Consider the following 14,893-nt stretch of genomic DNA (forward strand, 5'->3'; position numbering starts at 1 on the left):
GACTCTCCGCACTCCCTAAGCTCGTCGTTATAGGCTCCATGAAAATATCACCTCCCTTACCTCCCACGGCTCAACTGTCAGGGCATGCCCTCACCGACCGGTCCTCGATAGGGCCGGCCGGGCCCCGAGTTCCCCCGGGGGACAGACTACACCATGGTCCCGGAATTTCTCAACGAGACGGGTCCCAGCCCCCTACTCTCCCGCGGGCGCTGCCCATCAAGGAGCAAACGCACCGCGGGTTTTTTGGGCGTCCCCCGCCTCCGACAACGAGGGCACCGTGGGAGGCGTTGCCACGACGGGAGGGAACTCCTCCGACGTTCCGGGCGTAGGAGGCTGCAACCCCTCCACCGCCCTTCCCGCTAGGGGAGCCGGCCTAGCTTCCGGGGTCGTCGGCCGAGGTACCCTCCGCACCGACGCCTCATATCACTCGTCAGCGAACTTGGGGTAGGGGGGAAACGCCCCACCGTACACCTCACGCGCGCTAAGCTAGACGGGGGGCGGATCCGGCCGAGAGTCTCGATCCCGGTCCCCACCCCCGCCAGCCGCCCGCGAGAGGCCAGGGCTTAGGGCGCCCCCCAAGTGTCGCAGTCGTTCGCTGGCGAGCCTACGCTCGCACTTCCGGTCCTTGCGTCCGGAAGCTAGACCCGCCGGCCCCGACCTCGGAATACGTCCAAGCGGCCCGACGGGTCTCCCACCCAGGTCGCCCTGGCCCCGACCTCGGAATATGTCCGAGCGGCCTGGGACGACCCTCCGTGTTGGAGACACCGTGAGACCACGTCCCTGGTGTGCTAGTCTCCAACACGGACTTTCCCTCCGGTCGTCCCTGCACCACGTACAGGGACTTCCGAAAGGAGGTTACCCCCGTCTCCCCTGCCGGAGCACCGGCGTGCAATGGGTTGCGAGACAGGGGTCTTCCCACTCCCTCGGCGAGACGGCATCCCTGCCCGCCTCAGGAGTGAGGACCTTCTCACCCTGGATTCCCGAAAGAACCCCACCCAGGACACCCTCCCGCCCTGCCGAAGCACCGGCGTGCAATGGACGAGAGGGGCCTGTCCCCCCGTACTTAGTCCGAATCTCCCGACCCGCCGGAGCACCGGCGTGCAATGGTCGAGCGATTCGGACCCACCCCGTGGCCGGCGGGAAGAGTAGAAGCTCCCCCCTAACGGTCCCGGCCGACCGGGCGATTGAAGTCAGGGCCGCCGACCCCTACCGGCAGTTGGAGTCAGGATGGCCAAAGCCTGATCCCGACTCCTAAGCAGGGCTACCGGTCTCCCGGTTTTCTGTCAGGGTTTTCCTTCCCTTAGGACGGTCGGGGAAGCAAAGGCTCTTTCCTCACGACCCCGTCCGGCCGGACAGTTGTTTATAGAGGTAGTCTGCCTCGCGAGTCCTGAAAAGGACTCCTCGGTCCACGACAGACCTTGCGGAATGCCGTGGATTACGGTACTGATGTGCTCGGGCACTCCGGGTACGCAAAACCCGTAGTGGAGGGTTTCCCCGGGCCCCTAGAGGCTCCGGAAGGACTCCCCCCACCCCCCTGGAGGGATGCCGCTAACTCCTGGCCCCGTGCGTCGAGGATGACGCCGACCCTATGGGCGTGTTCCTTGGGTCATTTTGAAGCCGTCTATATGAGTTATCCCAGGAGAAGGTGCTGGTGCTGCAAACTCCTGGCCCCTTGCGTCGAGAATGACGCCGACTATATGGGCGTGTTTCTCGGATTATTCTGAAGCTGTCTATATGGGTTATTCCAGGAGAAGGTGCTGGTGCTGCGAACTTTTGGCCCCTTGGTTCGGGAATGACGCCGACCTTATGGCGTATTTTTATGACTTTTTGGACCCTTATTCCTGGGGAAGATGTCGGTGCCCCGACTTCCCGGCCCCGTTACCTCAGGATGACGCCAATCGCGTAGGCGTGTATTTCGACTGCCGCGCGTTATGTTTCCATCGTCTGTTCCAGGCGAGGACGTCGGTGCCTTGGACTCCTGGCCCCTTAATAATATGGCGACGCCGTTTTTATGGGCGTGTTTGCCTTCCTGGAGATTTTGTGTGGCTCATGCCTAATTCTCGCGCTGTTATCGCCGATCCGCACGCGTTTGCGGGAAACTTAAAATTTAATTGTCGCGTGAGCCAAACGAATGAAAGAAATGAAAATACTGAATCGGCGTATTATAATTATTTCTAATGCCTCGTGGGCATGGTTATACAACACTTACTTATTAACTTAATGGCTATCAGAACGCAATGCCGTATGGGCTATCCGGAGTCTAGTGACTTTCGTCAATGTACTTATGCTACGCAAAAGAATTATATGCCTTATGGGCAGAAATAATCGCACGCGCAAAATGAATAATGAGTAGGATATCAAAAAATAAAATTATTCTTAGCGGGATGGTCAAACTAAATGGAAACAACTAACTGCTTTGCTTCCCGCTTGCTCTGGATGCGCCCGTTCCCCTACTTAGAACTTAATTGGCGAAAACTCCCTGGATTCTGAGCCGCTGCTCGGACTGAAGAACTCCTCATCTGACGGTGGCTCCGCCTCCTTCACCGGCATAACTACGTTACCGATGGGTGTCACCGGTGACCCGGTTGGTAACTCCGATACCGCTATCACGCCCTCTGGTCGCTCTGTCGGCACTTCCGGCATTGCCATTGACACCTCTACCCGCTTCAGCACCACTCGTGGTACCTCCGCGGCCCTGGGGACCGCCGTAGAGTTAGCAGACAAATTGAATATTTTTGGATTATTATTGTTTATATAATTTGGGAATCATTTGGGGAAATTTGGGAAAATTGTTTAAACATTTGGGAAAGAATAGTTTTTTGTTATTAACAAAATTTATCGAGCGTCAAGTTAGCAGATAGCAACTATGTTTAATGTTTATTATAAATAGAATCGATTGAAATCATTTGGGGATGACATCTTGATTGAAAATTTTATTTGGGAAAAGTCGGTTTTCTTGTAATTTAAATAAATCTTTGTATTAATGTTTTTTTTTTGCTGCACTTCTGCACTAGTACAGCAAGTGAACTTATTGCACTAGTTCAGAAGTGTAGCGAAAAAGAACAGACCATTATCGGCAGTAGTGTGAAAATTCTACATGACTCGACATGACAACATACTCCGAAAATGTTTATCGTGAAGAGGTTAGTATTCATATTTAACGTTAAAAAGCTTTTAATGATTTCGGAGAAAGGATTTGGTGGAAATTATACAGATACGTAGATGGGTGTCTCAGACCACCCGTATCACCCAATTTATTTGTAAACGCAACATTTTAGAAAAAAATGTTTCAGACCAAAGTTGTATGGTTTCAAGGGGTACATAAGATGGTGTCATTAGTTTTACCTTAAATAGTTGCTTGAAGGTCACGTAAAGGTCACCTTCAATTTTTTAAATAGAATTACCTACTTTTTATTGCATATTCTTGTAGCTTATCTTGAGGGCTTTCCAAAACACTATAAGAAAGTATTTTTTTATTAAGAACTTTTGGAATTATAAGGCTTGAAAGTTCTAGTATTTTGACATAAAATACAAAATATCTTAAATAAAGAAAGATATAGGCTCTCTAGATTAATAATGTGAATAGGAGAGGCAATTAGAGCCAAGCGCGGTAATCAAAGCGCAAACAATTTGTAAAAATAAATATATATATATTAACGTACGTTTCGACACATTGTTCGTGTCCTCTTCAGCGTTAAAAGTTCCATATACGAAGATTAACAAAGATAATAAAAAAGAAGTCGTGTACAAGGCGTAGTCAATAGACGAACAAAGCATAAAAGACGCAGTCAAAATTTAAAAAAAACAAGGATTGAAATCCTATGGATGTACCGTTGTCGAAATCCCAGATACGCCGGTAAACGCTCGCTCCGCATCCCTCGCATCTTAGAAATAATCTCGCCAGGTTGAAAGACCAGGTGGGTAAGAAAGATTCGAAAGCCCTACCTGTACCATCAAACGGAGTCGCAATGTGGTAGAGGCGTAAATTATTTATGTTAAAATCCGATGACTAATAGATTTACTTACAGCGCAATTGCAGACCGGAATATCGCATTGTCACAACAAACTTCACGGTTCGAAACGTCGCGAATGAGTGAGGCATAGGTGGGAAGGTTAACATAATAGAGACTGGTGTATAAACCAGAGGAGGGGATAAACTCTCGCATCAAGTTATTCTAAATTTTAGACAGTCTCTCGATTACATTTAAATACGCGTCCGGTAAACTCTCCGCATCGGTCTGTAAATTCAAACCGTTTGCCTGCCTTTTTATGTATATCATTTCCGAAATCAGACGTTTATAACCATAGGATTCATTATCTAAGATTTCAACGCTATTCCAATCAAAATCATGATTCCATTCCAATCTGTGTTCAGTTATGACAGAATGATTTGGAGTACTCCAATTAATATGATTACGATGCTCCTTGATTCTTGTTTGCAATTGCCTACCCGTTTGGCCCACATAAGAAGCATCGCAATCATTACAATTCACCTTATAAACCACGTTACATTTATTCGGCCGTGGGAGACTGTCCTTGTGCGCCTTGATGAATGTACGCATTTTATTTAAGCTGTTATAAGACAGTCTAACATTCAAATCCCTTGTGGCGTTCCTAAGCTTTTCAGTAATCGTCGGGACGTACGGTAACGTGAAAAAAGGAGCAACTTCCTCTTCATTCTGTCTTACATTCGTATTCGAGTCTCTGTTAAACAGAAACTTAAGACGATCGCGCAAAATTCTAAAGATGAATTCCAATGGGTAACAATTATTGAGTAAGATAGAACAATTATTGAGAAGAGTAAAGAATAGCATAGATTTAGTGGAAGAACTTGGGAACGCACATGTAAATGACGGGTACAAATTAATTTCATTGGATGTCGTTTCATTGTTTACGAATGTTCCCATTGAAAGGGTATTGGACAGTATAACAGTCAGATGGAATTTTATTTCCAAAAATTGCAAAATCCCTAAAGCGGAGTTTTTTATTGCTGTCAGGCTTGTATTAAATTCCACTTTTTTTATATTTAATGGGAAAATCTATCGACAGACTTTCGGCGTTCCCATGGGTTCTCCTCTTTCCCCCATGGCGGCGGATATAGTGTTGCAAGATTTGGAGACCATAGCTCTCGCTACCTTGAAATATATCCCACCGTTTTATAAAAGGTACATTGACGACATAACACTTGCTGCACCTTTGGCTTTTTTACAGCATACCTTAGATGTTTTTAACTCCTTCCATCCTAGGCTGAAATTTACCATAGAAATCGGTGAAAACGACACGTTGAATTTTTTGGAGATTACAATGATATTGAACAACAATAGGCTAACTTTTGATTGGTTCCATAAACCGACATTTTCTGGCAGATATTTAAACTTTTTTTCGCAGCATCCTGCATGCCAAAAAAGAGGTACGGCTATAGGCCTAATAGATAGGGCATTTTTGTTGTCGCATCCGTCCTTGCATGCTAAAAATCTCAGACTGGTCATTGAAATCTTACTCAATAATTGTTACCCATTGGAATTCATCTTTAGAATTTTGCGCGATCGTCTTAAGTTTCTGTTTAACAGAGACTCGAATACGAATGTAAGACAGAATGAAGAGGAAGTTGCTCCTTTTTTCACGTTACCGTACGTCCCGACGATTACTGAAAAGCTTAGGAACGCCACAAGGGATTTGAATGTGAGACTGTCTTATAACAGCTTAAATAAAATGCGTACATTCATCAAGGCGCACAAGGACAGTCTCCCACGGCCGAATAAATGTAACGTGGTTTATAAGGTGAATTGTAATGATTGCGATGCTTCTTATGTGGGCCAAACGGGTAGGCAATTGCAAACAAGAATCAAGGAGCATCGTAATCATATTAATTGGAGTACTCCAAATCATTCTGTCATAACTGAACACAGATTGGAATGGAATCATGATTTTGATTGGAATAGCGTTGAAATCTTAGATAATGAATCCTATGGTTATAAACGTCTGATTTCGGAAATGATATACATAAAAAGGCAGGCAAACGGTTTGAATTTACAGACCGATGCGGAGAGTTTACCGGACGCGTATTTAAATGTAATCGAGAGACTGTCTAAAATTTAGAATAACTTGATGCGAGAGTTTATCCCCTCCTCTGGTTTATACACCAGTCTCTATTATGTTAACCTTCCCACCTATGCCTCACTCATTCGCGACGTTTCGAACCGTGAAGTTTGTTGTTACAATGCGATATTCCGGTCTGCAATTGCGCTGTAAGTAAATCTATTAGTCATCGGATTTTAACATAAATAATTTACGCCTCTACCACATTGCGACTCCGTTTGATGGTACAGGTAGGGCTTTCGAATCTTTCTTACCCACCTGGTCTTTCAACCTGGCGAGATTATTTCTAAGATGCGAGGGATGCGGAGCGAGCGTTTACCGGCGTATCTGGGATTTCGACAACGGTACATCCATAGGATTTCAATCCTTGTTTTTTTTAAATTTTGACTGCGTCTTTTATGCTTTGTTCGTCTATTGACTACGCCTTGTACACGACTTCTTTTTTATTATCTTTGTTAATCTTCGTATATGGAACTTTTAACGCTGAAGAGGACACGAACAATGTGTCGAAACGTACGTTAATATATATATATTTATTTTTACAAATTGTTTGCGCTTTGATTACCGCGCTTGGCTCTAATTGCCTCTCCTATTCACATTACAAAATATCTTGTAAAACATCAAGTTTTCGGTAATGTTACCTTAATACTTTTATGCACAGAATAATGAGACGAATTGTAGGTATTTGGTACCGCAGGAGGTCGATTATGCCTCCGGGTGTCGGCCTACTACCGACGTCTTGACGATAGGTATCGAGGAATAATTGCACACTCGATTACTGCTGATAATATAATACTTTATTCAGACCACGCAACAGCCACGAGAGTCAGTACAATTCTAACGGTCGTCGAGACTCAGTTCTGCCAACCTCGTAACTCTCAACCTCTCTTGCTAGCGCAGGAGAGGGAGCTGACCAATCAGAAGGGAGACAGATATGCTGCTCCCTACACACTCCCCCCCGAGTGTTAACGAAATAAATAATAAGTAATATTGCACTAAGCGAATGAGCTTAAGTGTTTGGCCAGGTGCTATTGTACGAGGTTAACAAGACCTTAACAAAAAATATATTATACGCTTAAACGTAATTTGAGCCGACTTATATCTAATAACATTATATAGAATTCTGGCTTACAATTAAATCACTTTGGTTTAGTGGACGGCGCAAATGTAACAGTCTTACGAGGGTAGGTTTTAAGCGCTGGGTTCGGATTTACATTCCGGTTGAGTATGTTCTCGGAGGTTGATGGGGGGTCGGCGGGGTCATCAGGGACAAAATATGCCGGCTTTAATAAATCGACGGACACGCTTTTTGTGTTTCCGTTGATATCAATATTGAATACGCGCTCCGAGATGCGTTGCACTACCTTGTGCGGACCGGTGTACGGACGCTCTAACGCCCTTTTAGCCATATTGCGTAAAAACACATGAGTACAATTATATAAATCTTTAAAATAAAAGGCGCGTTTTTTATGTTTGTGCGCGACGGGAACCGGCCGGACTTGGCGCATATATTCGCGAAACTCTTCAAGGAAATAATTAGGGTTAGGTGTAAAATCATCGGGAAGAAAGAATTCCCCGGGAAGTCGTAAAGTCGTCCCGAACATAAATTCGGCGGGAGACGCATTTGTGTCAGCACGGACGTGCGACCGAAGCCCTAATAGAACGGTAGATAAGGTACGCGTCCAGCACGCATCGGCATGGCACATGATTGCAGCTTTAAGCACCCGATGCCAACGTTCAATCATGCCGTTCGACGCCGGGTGGTAGGCGGTTGTACGAATTCGTTCGCAACCGATTAATGAAAGTAACGCCTCGAATAGGCGGGATTCGAATTGGGCTCCCTGATCCGTAGTTAGTAATCGAGGGGTTCCGTAACGGGAAATCCACGTGTCGTAAAATGCTCTAGCAACGGTTTGTGCAGAGATATCTTTAAGAGGAATTGCCTCGGCCCAACGCGAAAATCTGTCGATCATAGTGAGACAATAAGAGTAACCCTCAGAAGGAGGTAATGGGCCGATAATGTCAATATGCACTTGATCAAATCGCCCGTCGGGAGCAACAAAGTGCTCAGGAGTTAGTTTTACATGACGAGAGATTTTCGCTTGCTGACATTCGATACAATTTTTACACCATTTAGCGATATCGCGGTGCATGTCAGGCCAGACATAACGCTGTCGGATAGTGCGATCGGTAATTTTGCCACTCGGATGGGCTGGGTTATGGAACATTTGAAATACTTTAACGCGGAGACTATCGGGGACATATGGCCGAATAGCTTCGCCCGAGATTTCGCAATATACAGTTGTGTGATCTGGGCCCCACTGAATTTTCTTCAACTTTAAAGGATGATCGGGGGCGTTAGCAATCAACTTGAGTTGCTCGTCGTTCTTTTGTAGCTCGGCGAGCTTATTAAGATTAAATTCAACCGGCAAACGCAGGGAATCGATCCGCGAAAGCGAATCCGCAACAACATTTTGTGAACCAGCGACATGTTCAATATGCGTTGTGAACTGCGCGATATATGACAATTGGCGTAGTTGTCGCGGGGACGCCTTGTCAGACCGTTGCATAAACGCGTACATGAGCGGTTTATGGTCGGTCAAAATTTTAAATTCACGTCCTTCTACGAAATGACGAAAGTAATTAACGGCTTCAAAAATTGCCGTGAGTTCTCGGTCGTAAGCGCTATACCGAGTTTGCGCGGGGGAGAATTTATGCGAAAAAAATGCTAGGGGCTCCCAAGTATCCCGTTTTTTCTGTTCAAGAACTGCCCCCATGGCGAAATCAGAGGCATCCGCGACTATACGGAGTTCCGCGCCAATATGGGGATGCACCAGCATTGCAGCATTAGCGAGGCCGTTTTTGGTCTTTTCAAACGCTTCGATTAATTCGTCAGACCATACGATTACACGCTTATCGTTTTTACGCGAGTCGACTAGTAATGCATTTAGTGGTGCTTGAGCTTCTGCCGCGCGAGGGATGTTGCGACGGTAAAAATTTATCATGCCGAGGAAACGGCGTAGGTCGGCGATGGTTTTGGGTCTAGGAAATTTGGTAATCGCCTCAACTTTCTCTGGGATGGGACTGATTCCTTTACCATTAATTATATACCCGAGAAACTTTAGTTCATGTGCGCCGAATACGCATTTTTCAACATTAAGGCGGAGGTGAAACTCTTTAAGCCTTTGGAATACAATGCGTAAATGTTTAGCATGCTCCTCTGGAGAAGAGGAAGCAATTAGGATATCATCCATATAAATAAAAACAAAATCTAGATCGCCTAAGGCGCGATTTATATATCGTTGAAAAGATTGACCGGCGTTACGAAGGCCAAAGGTCATAAATAAGTATTCGAATAACCCAAAAGGGGTTATGATAGCTGTTTTCTCAATGTCCTCAGGGGCCATTGGAATCTGATTATAGGCTTTATATAAGTCGAGGGATGAAAAAATTGTTTTCCCGTGTAAATTAACGGAGCAGTCATGCAGGTGGGGGGTGGGGTATCTATCAGGTCGCGTGATTGCATTAACACCGCGGTAATCACCGCACACCCGCCAGGTGCCGTCTTTTTTACGGACTAGATGAATGGGACTGGCCCAAGGACTGCTAGAGGGGCGGCAAATGCCTGCTTCGACTAAAGCTCTGATCTCGGCCTTTGCAGCCTTAAGTTTATCAGGAGGAAGGCGCCTAGCGCGCGCAGCGACTGGAGGGCCGGTGGTGATAATATGATGAAACACGTCACAATTGGACGGCGGAGCGAGGGGAAGGGCTCCTGTTATTTGCAGAAATTCCTTGAGTATTTGAGAAAACTCAGAGGAAGGTTTAATCGTATTAATCGAATGTATCGGGGCCGGTTTTTTAGTCGCGAGGGTATATAATTTAGTAGTGGAATCTATAAGACGTCGTCGTTTTAAATCTACTATTAACCCGTAGTGCGATAGTAAGTCAGCGCCAATGATGGGGTACGGAACTGCGGCAATGCAAAAATTCCATCGAATTGGCCGTCTTAAACCGAGGTCAAGCTCACGAAGAGATTCCCCGAACGTGTCGATACGCGAATCATTTGCTGCGAAGAGCTTTAATTCGGAGGGCCTTCCCTTGATCCTATCGATAGCGGGTACAAGAGAGATATCCGCGCCTGTATCGACAAGGAACATTTGGCCGCTGGTACGATCACGGACGTGGAGACGGTTAGAAATTTGAAGGCCCTTGCCGACCGTCTCCGAACGGAAAGGCTGTTTTGGTTTTTTGGATCTTTCACGGAGCGGGAGTTGGATCGCGAATGCGAATTTAATGTTTTTCCCAGCTTTTCGGATTCTTTTTTAAATAAGGCAAGCATATCGGCCATCATATCGCGAAGTTGCTGCATCTCGGTTTTTGCGGGAGGGGGTGAATTCCCCTTGATTACGGCGGACGCGTAAGACTCGCCTCCGATATTGCTCTCAGCCATTCGGTCGGCGGTCTCGGCTAAACGGTTGAGGTCGGTAATTTCCGTAGCTATCAGGATCGCGCGGTGATTGGGTGGTAGATGGTCCAAAAAAATTGATTTTATTACACTATCATCTAAGTTCCCGTCATTAAGACTGCGCAGTCGACTGAGGATTAACGAAGGTTTTCCGTCGGTCCCGACTTGTCCCGTTAAAAGTTTTCGCAATTTTGTTTCGACCGAAGGTGCATATGCCGCGATAATTCGAGCTTTAATCTGCTTATAAATATCCGTTGGGGAAGGGTTTAAAGCAATTATGTCCCTTACGTGTCCCACTACTTCGGCATCGAGTGCAGCGAGCACGGTATCGGCTTTAGTGAACTCTGCAGTGATCCTAGAATTTCTCATGAGAATCTCAGCCTGGATGAACCACAATTCTGGGTCAACTTGTGAAAACGGGGGGAGCTTGGGAACCCATAGGTTATCTATACACGGAATTACAATATTATTATCAATCGCGTCCGAGGTGACTGAATCGGGGCCCTGAGCGTTTAGCTGGGCTTCCGCTGCCTCTGCGCGTGTTTGAAGAGCCGCGTCCGACATTGTTTTAAATTTATAGTAAGCTACTAGCAAAACGAGAGCGATAAACAGCATAAACAACATGAGCGTTAAATAATATAAGCGACATGGGCGTTAAACGATATAAACGATATAAACGACACGAGTGTTAAGAAATGACGGCGCGGGGCGGATTACTATCCTTCGTTTAATTACTGTAGTCTGGGTAGAATCCAAAGCCCCGGTGACGATGGGACCCAAGGCGCCGGAGACGTTGGCTTCACGCATTAAATGTCTCAACGACGACGGGATCCAAGGCGCCGGTGTCGTTGGCTTCACGCAATCAAATCAATGAGGCGACAGCGACGTTGTCAATCCGTGGCATCGGCGAAGAAAAGCCGGTCGCACACCATCAGGAGAAAGCGGTAACGGCGGCGGCGGAGAAGGGCCAGACGCACACCAGGAGATGGTCGTGGTAACAAGGCGGCAGAACCGCTGAGGCCACCCGGGCGCCGGTGGGGTCTCACGTGCACGCCTCGTGCCTCGTGCAAAAAGCGCGGCAAGAAAAATGGCCGCCCGAAAAATGTTTCGGCGCGGCAAGGCTGGCTGGCCGCAGCGTGGGCAACTAACAGCCAGGGACGCGGGCATAGGAATGTACCTTGCGTTTGCGGGTAATTCGATCCGCTACTTCTGCGTCCGTTCCTCGGGGAAGATTGGTCCACACGAGGATTTATCTCTGACTCGGGCTTCCGGTAGCGATTTGTGCAAGAACCGTTGCATGTTTTTCAGTCGGGGTCACCAATGTAGGTATTTGGTACCGCAGGAGGTCGATTATGCCTCCGGGTGTCGGCCTACTACCGACGTCTTGACGATAGGTATCGAGGAATAATTGCACACTCGATTACTGCTGATAATATAATACTTTATTCAGACCACGCAACAGCCACGAGAGTCAGTACAATTCTAACGGTCGTCGAGACTCAGTTCTGCCAACCTCGTAACTCTCAACCTCTCTTGCTAGCGCAGGAGAGGGAGCTGACCAATCAGAAGGGAGACAGATATGCTGCTCCCTACAGAATCAATTGATATGAAAAAAAAACATAGTTGCTTTTAAGAAAAAGTATGTAATCACATCTGCATATTTTTTCTTAAAGGAACTATGCTTTTTTTATACCAATTGATTCGTCTCATTATTCTGTGCATAAAAGTATTAAGGTAACATTACCAAAAACTTGATGTTTTACAAGATATTTTGTATTTTATGTCAAAATACTAGAACTTTCAAGCCTTATAATTCCAAAAGTTCTTAATAAAAAAATACTTTCTTATAGTGTTTTGGAAAGCCCTCAAGATAAGCTACAAGAATATGCAATAAAAAGTAAGTAATTCTATTTAAAAAATTGAAGGTGACCTTTACGTGACCTTCAAGCAACTATTTAAGGTAAAACTAATGACACCATCTTATGTACCCCTTGAAACCATACAACTTTGGTCTGGAACATTTTTCTCTAAAATGTTGCGTTTACGAATAAATCGGGTGATACGGGTGGTCTGAGACACCCTATATATTGTAAGATTATAAGATATATTGTTTATTAGATATAGAAAATTTTGCCATATCGACTTATGGATTATTCCGTACATTTTTGATATATTAAATCTATGCTATTTTTTTCTAGTATTCATATTTCGTTTAACGTGAACTATACATCAGTGGATGTGGATGCCAAAGAGGAAACGAATCCTACTAGTGATAATGTAGAAATTGGCAAAATGAAGAGCAAACCGACTTTTACAGTAGATATAGTGAGGGGTAATCAGACTCTAGGCTTCACGTGTTCTTTTAATAATCAACCTGGTGCATCGGGTGCAGATGATAATTATAGTATGTACACTTGTTATATCTTCTCTTTTAAAATATTGAATACAAAAAGACCTCTTAATTTTATCTTGATAATTATTTATTGGTATTGTGAAATCACTCTTCCGTATATTATAATTAAATGAGGCACCATCATAGGACTCGTTGATCGAGCCTTTTTACTTTCGCATCCAAAGTTCCACGAAAAAAATCTTCGACTAATTGTTAACATCCTTCTGAACAACGATTACCCTCTTGATCTTATTTTTGACACCATCCGTGAACGTCTTAAAAGTCTCTTTTTTAAGAAAACAAAAAATCAAAATCTTAACGATACGGGCGACGATAGGAAATGGTTTACGGTTCCTTTTTTTCCGTCTACCTCGGTTAAATTTAAAGATGTCTTTAGAGGTTCAGACACTCATTTAGCTTTTTACAGTGTCAATAAACTTAATAAACTGATCAAAGTTCAGAAGGATGCGTTACCGAATTCCTCCAAGAGCAATGTAGTTTATAAGATTTCGTGTCGTGACTGCGATGCTTCTTACGTAGGACAAACAGGCAGACAACTAAAGACCAGAATTTCGGAGCATCGCAGTCACATCAACAGAAACAGTTCTGCGCTTTCCGTGATTACCGATCACAGAATTCTCGAAGATCACGATTTTAATTGGAACAACGTTGAGATTTTGGATTGCGAGAGATTTTACTATAAGCGTCTCATTTCGGAGGTCCTACATATTCAACAACAGCGCCACGGTCTGAATCGCCAATCAGACACTGAGTTTTTACATCACGCGTATCTACCCATCATAAACAATATTTAATTTCTGGTTGCCCTCTCTCCACACCATTTTGTAACAACAGTTCCGACCAACACACTTGTCCGCTACGGTCTCATTTCTGTTTCGTCTGTCACACATACGTTTTGCTACACGGTTACTTTGTAACATGCGGTGCGTCCGTACCACTGTTTCTCGATCTGTCTGAGATGTGCACCTTAATGTAACTACGATTACACCATGACTACGATTTTCTGTATTTTTGACTTCTGCAAATCTTGAGGTAAGCCCACTCCCCCGGATTTTACCGTTCTCTAAATTAATACGGTTTATTTTTACAGTGGTTATGTCCACAGAGTTTGCTTCTCAGCTCGCTCTTGACAACTCCTAGGGAAGGGAGCTCTTTGGCCCCGAGGTTTGCAGAGATCTGCCTAATAAACGCTGAAGATGACTCGATGCAGAGTCGAAACGTTCGTTTAAATTAACTTTGTTTTAAATTATTTGTTTTTATCGCGCACCAAGTCCCGCGCTGACTCGCATTAGCCGTTTCCTATTTGTTTTTGACCTTTTCACGAGTCTAACATTCTTATTATAATTAAATGCTACAGATAAAATTGATATGCGATTTCATTTGTTGTATTATTAGTTTATATCATTTGTTTCTTTAATGTTTTTTCAAATTGTAATTTAACTTTCTTTTTTGCAGATGACATATTTGGCATCAATGAAATCACGCTGTATGAAGGAGAACACAGCGATAAGGTATACTCTGTAGCTGGTGAGATCATCGATGGTGTAAGTATTTATATCCTATCTCTATTTTTTTCTAACATGATAATTATTTAACAAAAATTAATATAATTAATAATTAAAAACGTTATTAATTAATTTTATATAGTGATAAATATCGTTAATCTTCAGAAACTTAATAACCGGTACTTTGCTTTTCTAGAATATCGCTTTGATACTTAAAAGTTTTAAAAAATTAATCGTTACTTTGATTATTGATCTTTGGGAAATTATAAACAGTCTTATAAAGCTAATTCATGATCTTCTTTCATGTGTGCGTTGAATTAAGATTGTGACATATTTTAAATCTTTAGTTGTTACTAATATGTTTCCTTAATTCTCTTTTTTCTATAATAGTTAATATTTCTATAACCAGTC

At 44.3% G+C, this 14,893-nt stretch overlaps 2 protein-coding genes across 2 annotated transcripts in view; both read left to right on the forward strand.

The window, feature by feature from the left end:
- The first annotated feature begins 3,086 nt into the window (after positions 1-3,086).
- LOC139824605 (complement component 1 Q subcomponent-binding protein, mitochondrial-like) overlaps positions 3,087-14,893 on the forward strand; it is a 13,729-nt gene continuing 1,922 nt past the window's right edge. The window contains exons 1-3 of the mRNA XM_071797144.1: positions 3,087-3,143; positions 12,763-12,968; positions 14,433-14,521. Of these exons, the coding sequence (XP_071653245.1) occupies positions 3,127-3,143; positions 12,763-12,968; positions 14,433-14,521 (312 nt within the window). The 5' untranslated portion in view covers positions 3,087-3,126. The remainder of the gene's footprint in view (positions 3,144-12,762; positions 12,969-14,432; positions 14,522-14,893) is intronic.
- On the forward strand, positions 4,747-6,099 carry LOC139824607 (uncharacterized). The gene is made up of 2 exons (XM_071797145.1): positions 4,747-4,760; positions 4,812-6,099. The coding sequence occupies exons 1-2, from the start codon at positions 4,747-4,749 to the stop codon at positions 6,097-6,099; spliced, it is 1,302 nt and encodes a 433-aa protein (XP_071653246.1).

The sequence above is a fragment of the Temnothorax longispinosus genome, unplaced genomic scaffold (genome assembly GCF_030848805.1).
Source record: "Temnothorax longispinosus isolate EJ_2023e unplaced genomic scaffold, Tlon_JGU_v1 HiC_scaffold_46, whole genome shotgun sequence".
Classification (NCBI taxonomy): Eukaryota; Metazoa; Arthropoda; class Insecta; order Hymenoptera; family Formicidae; genus Temnothorax; species Temnothorax longispinosus.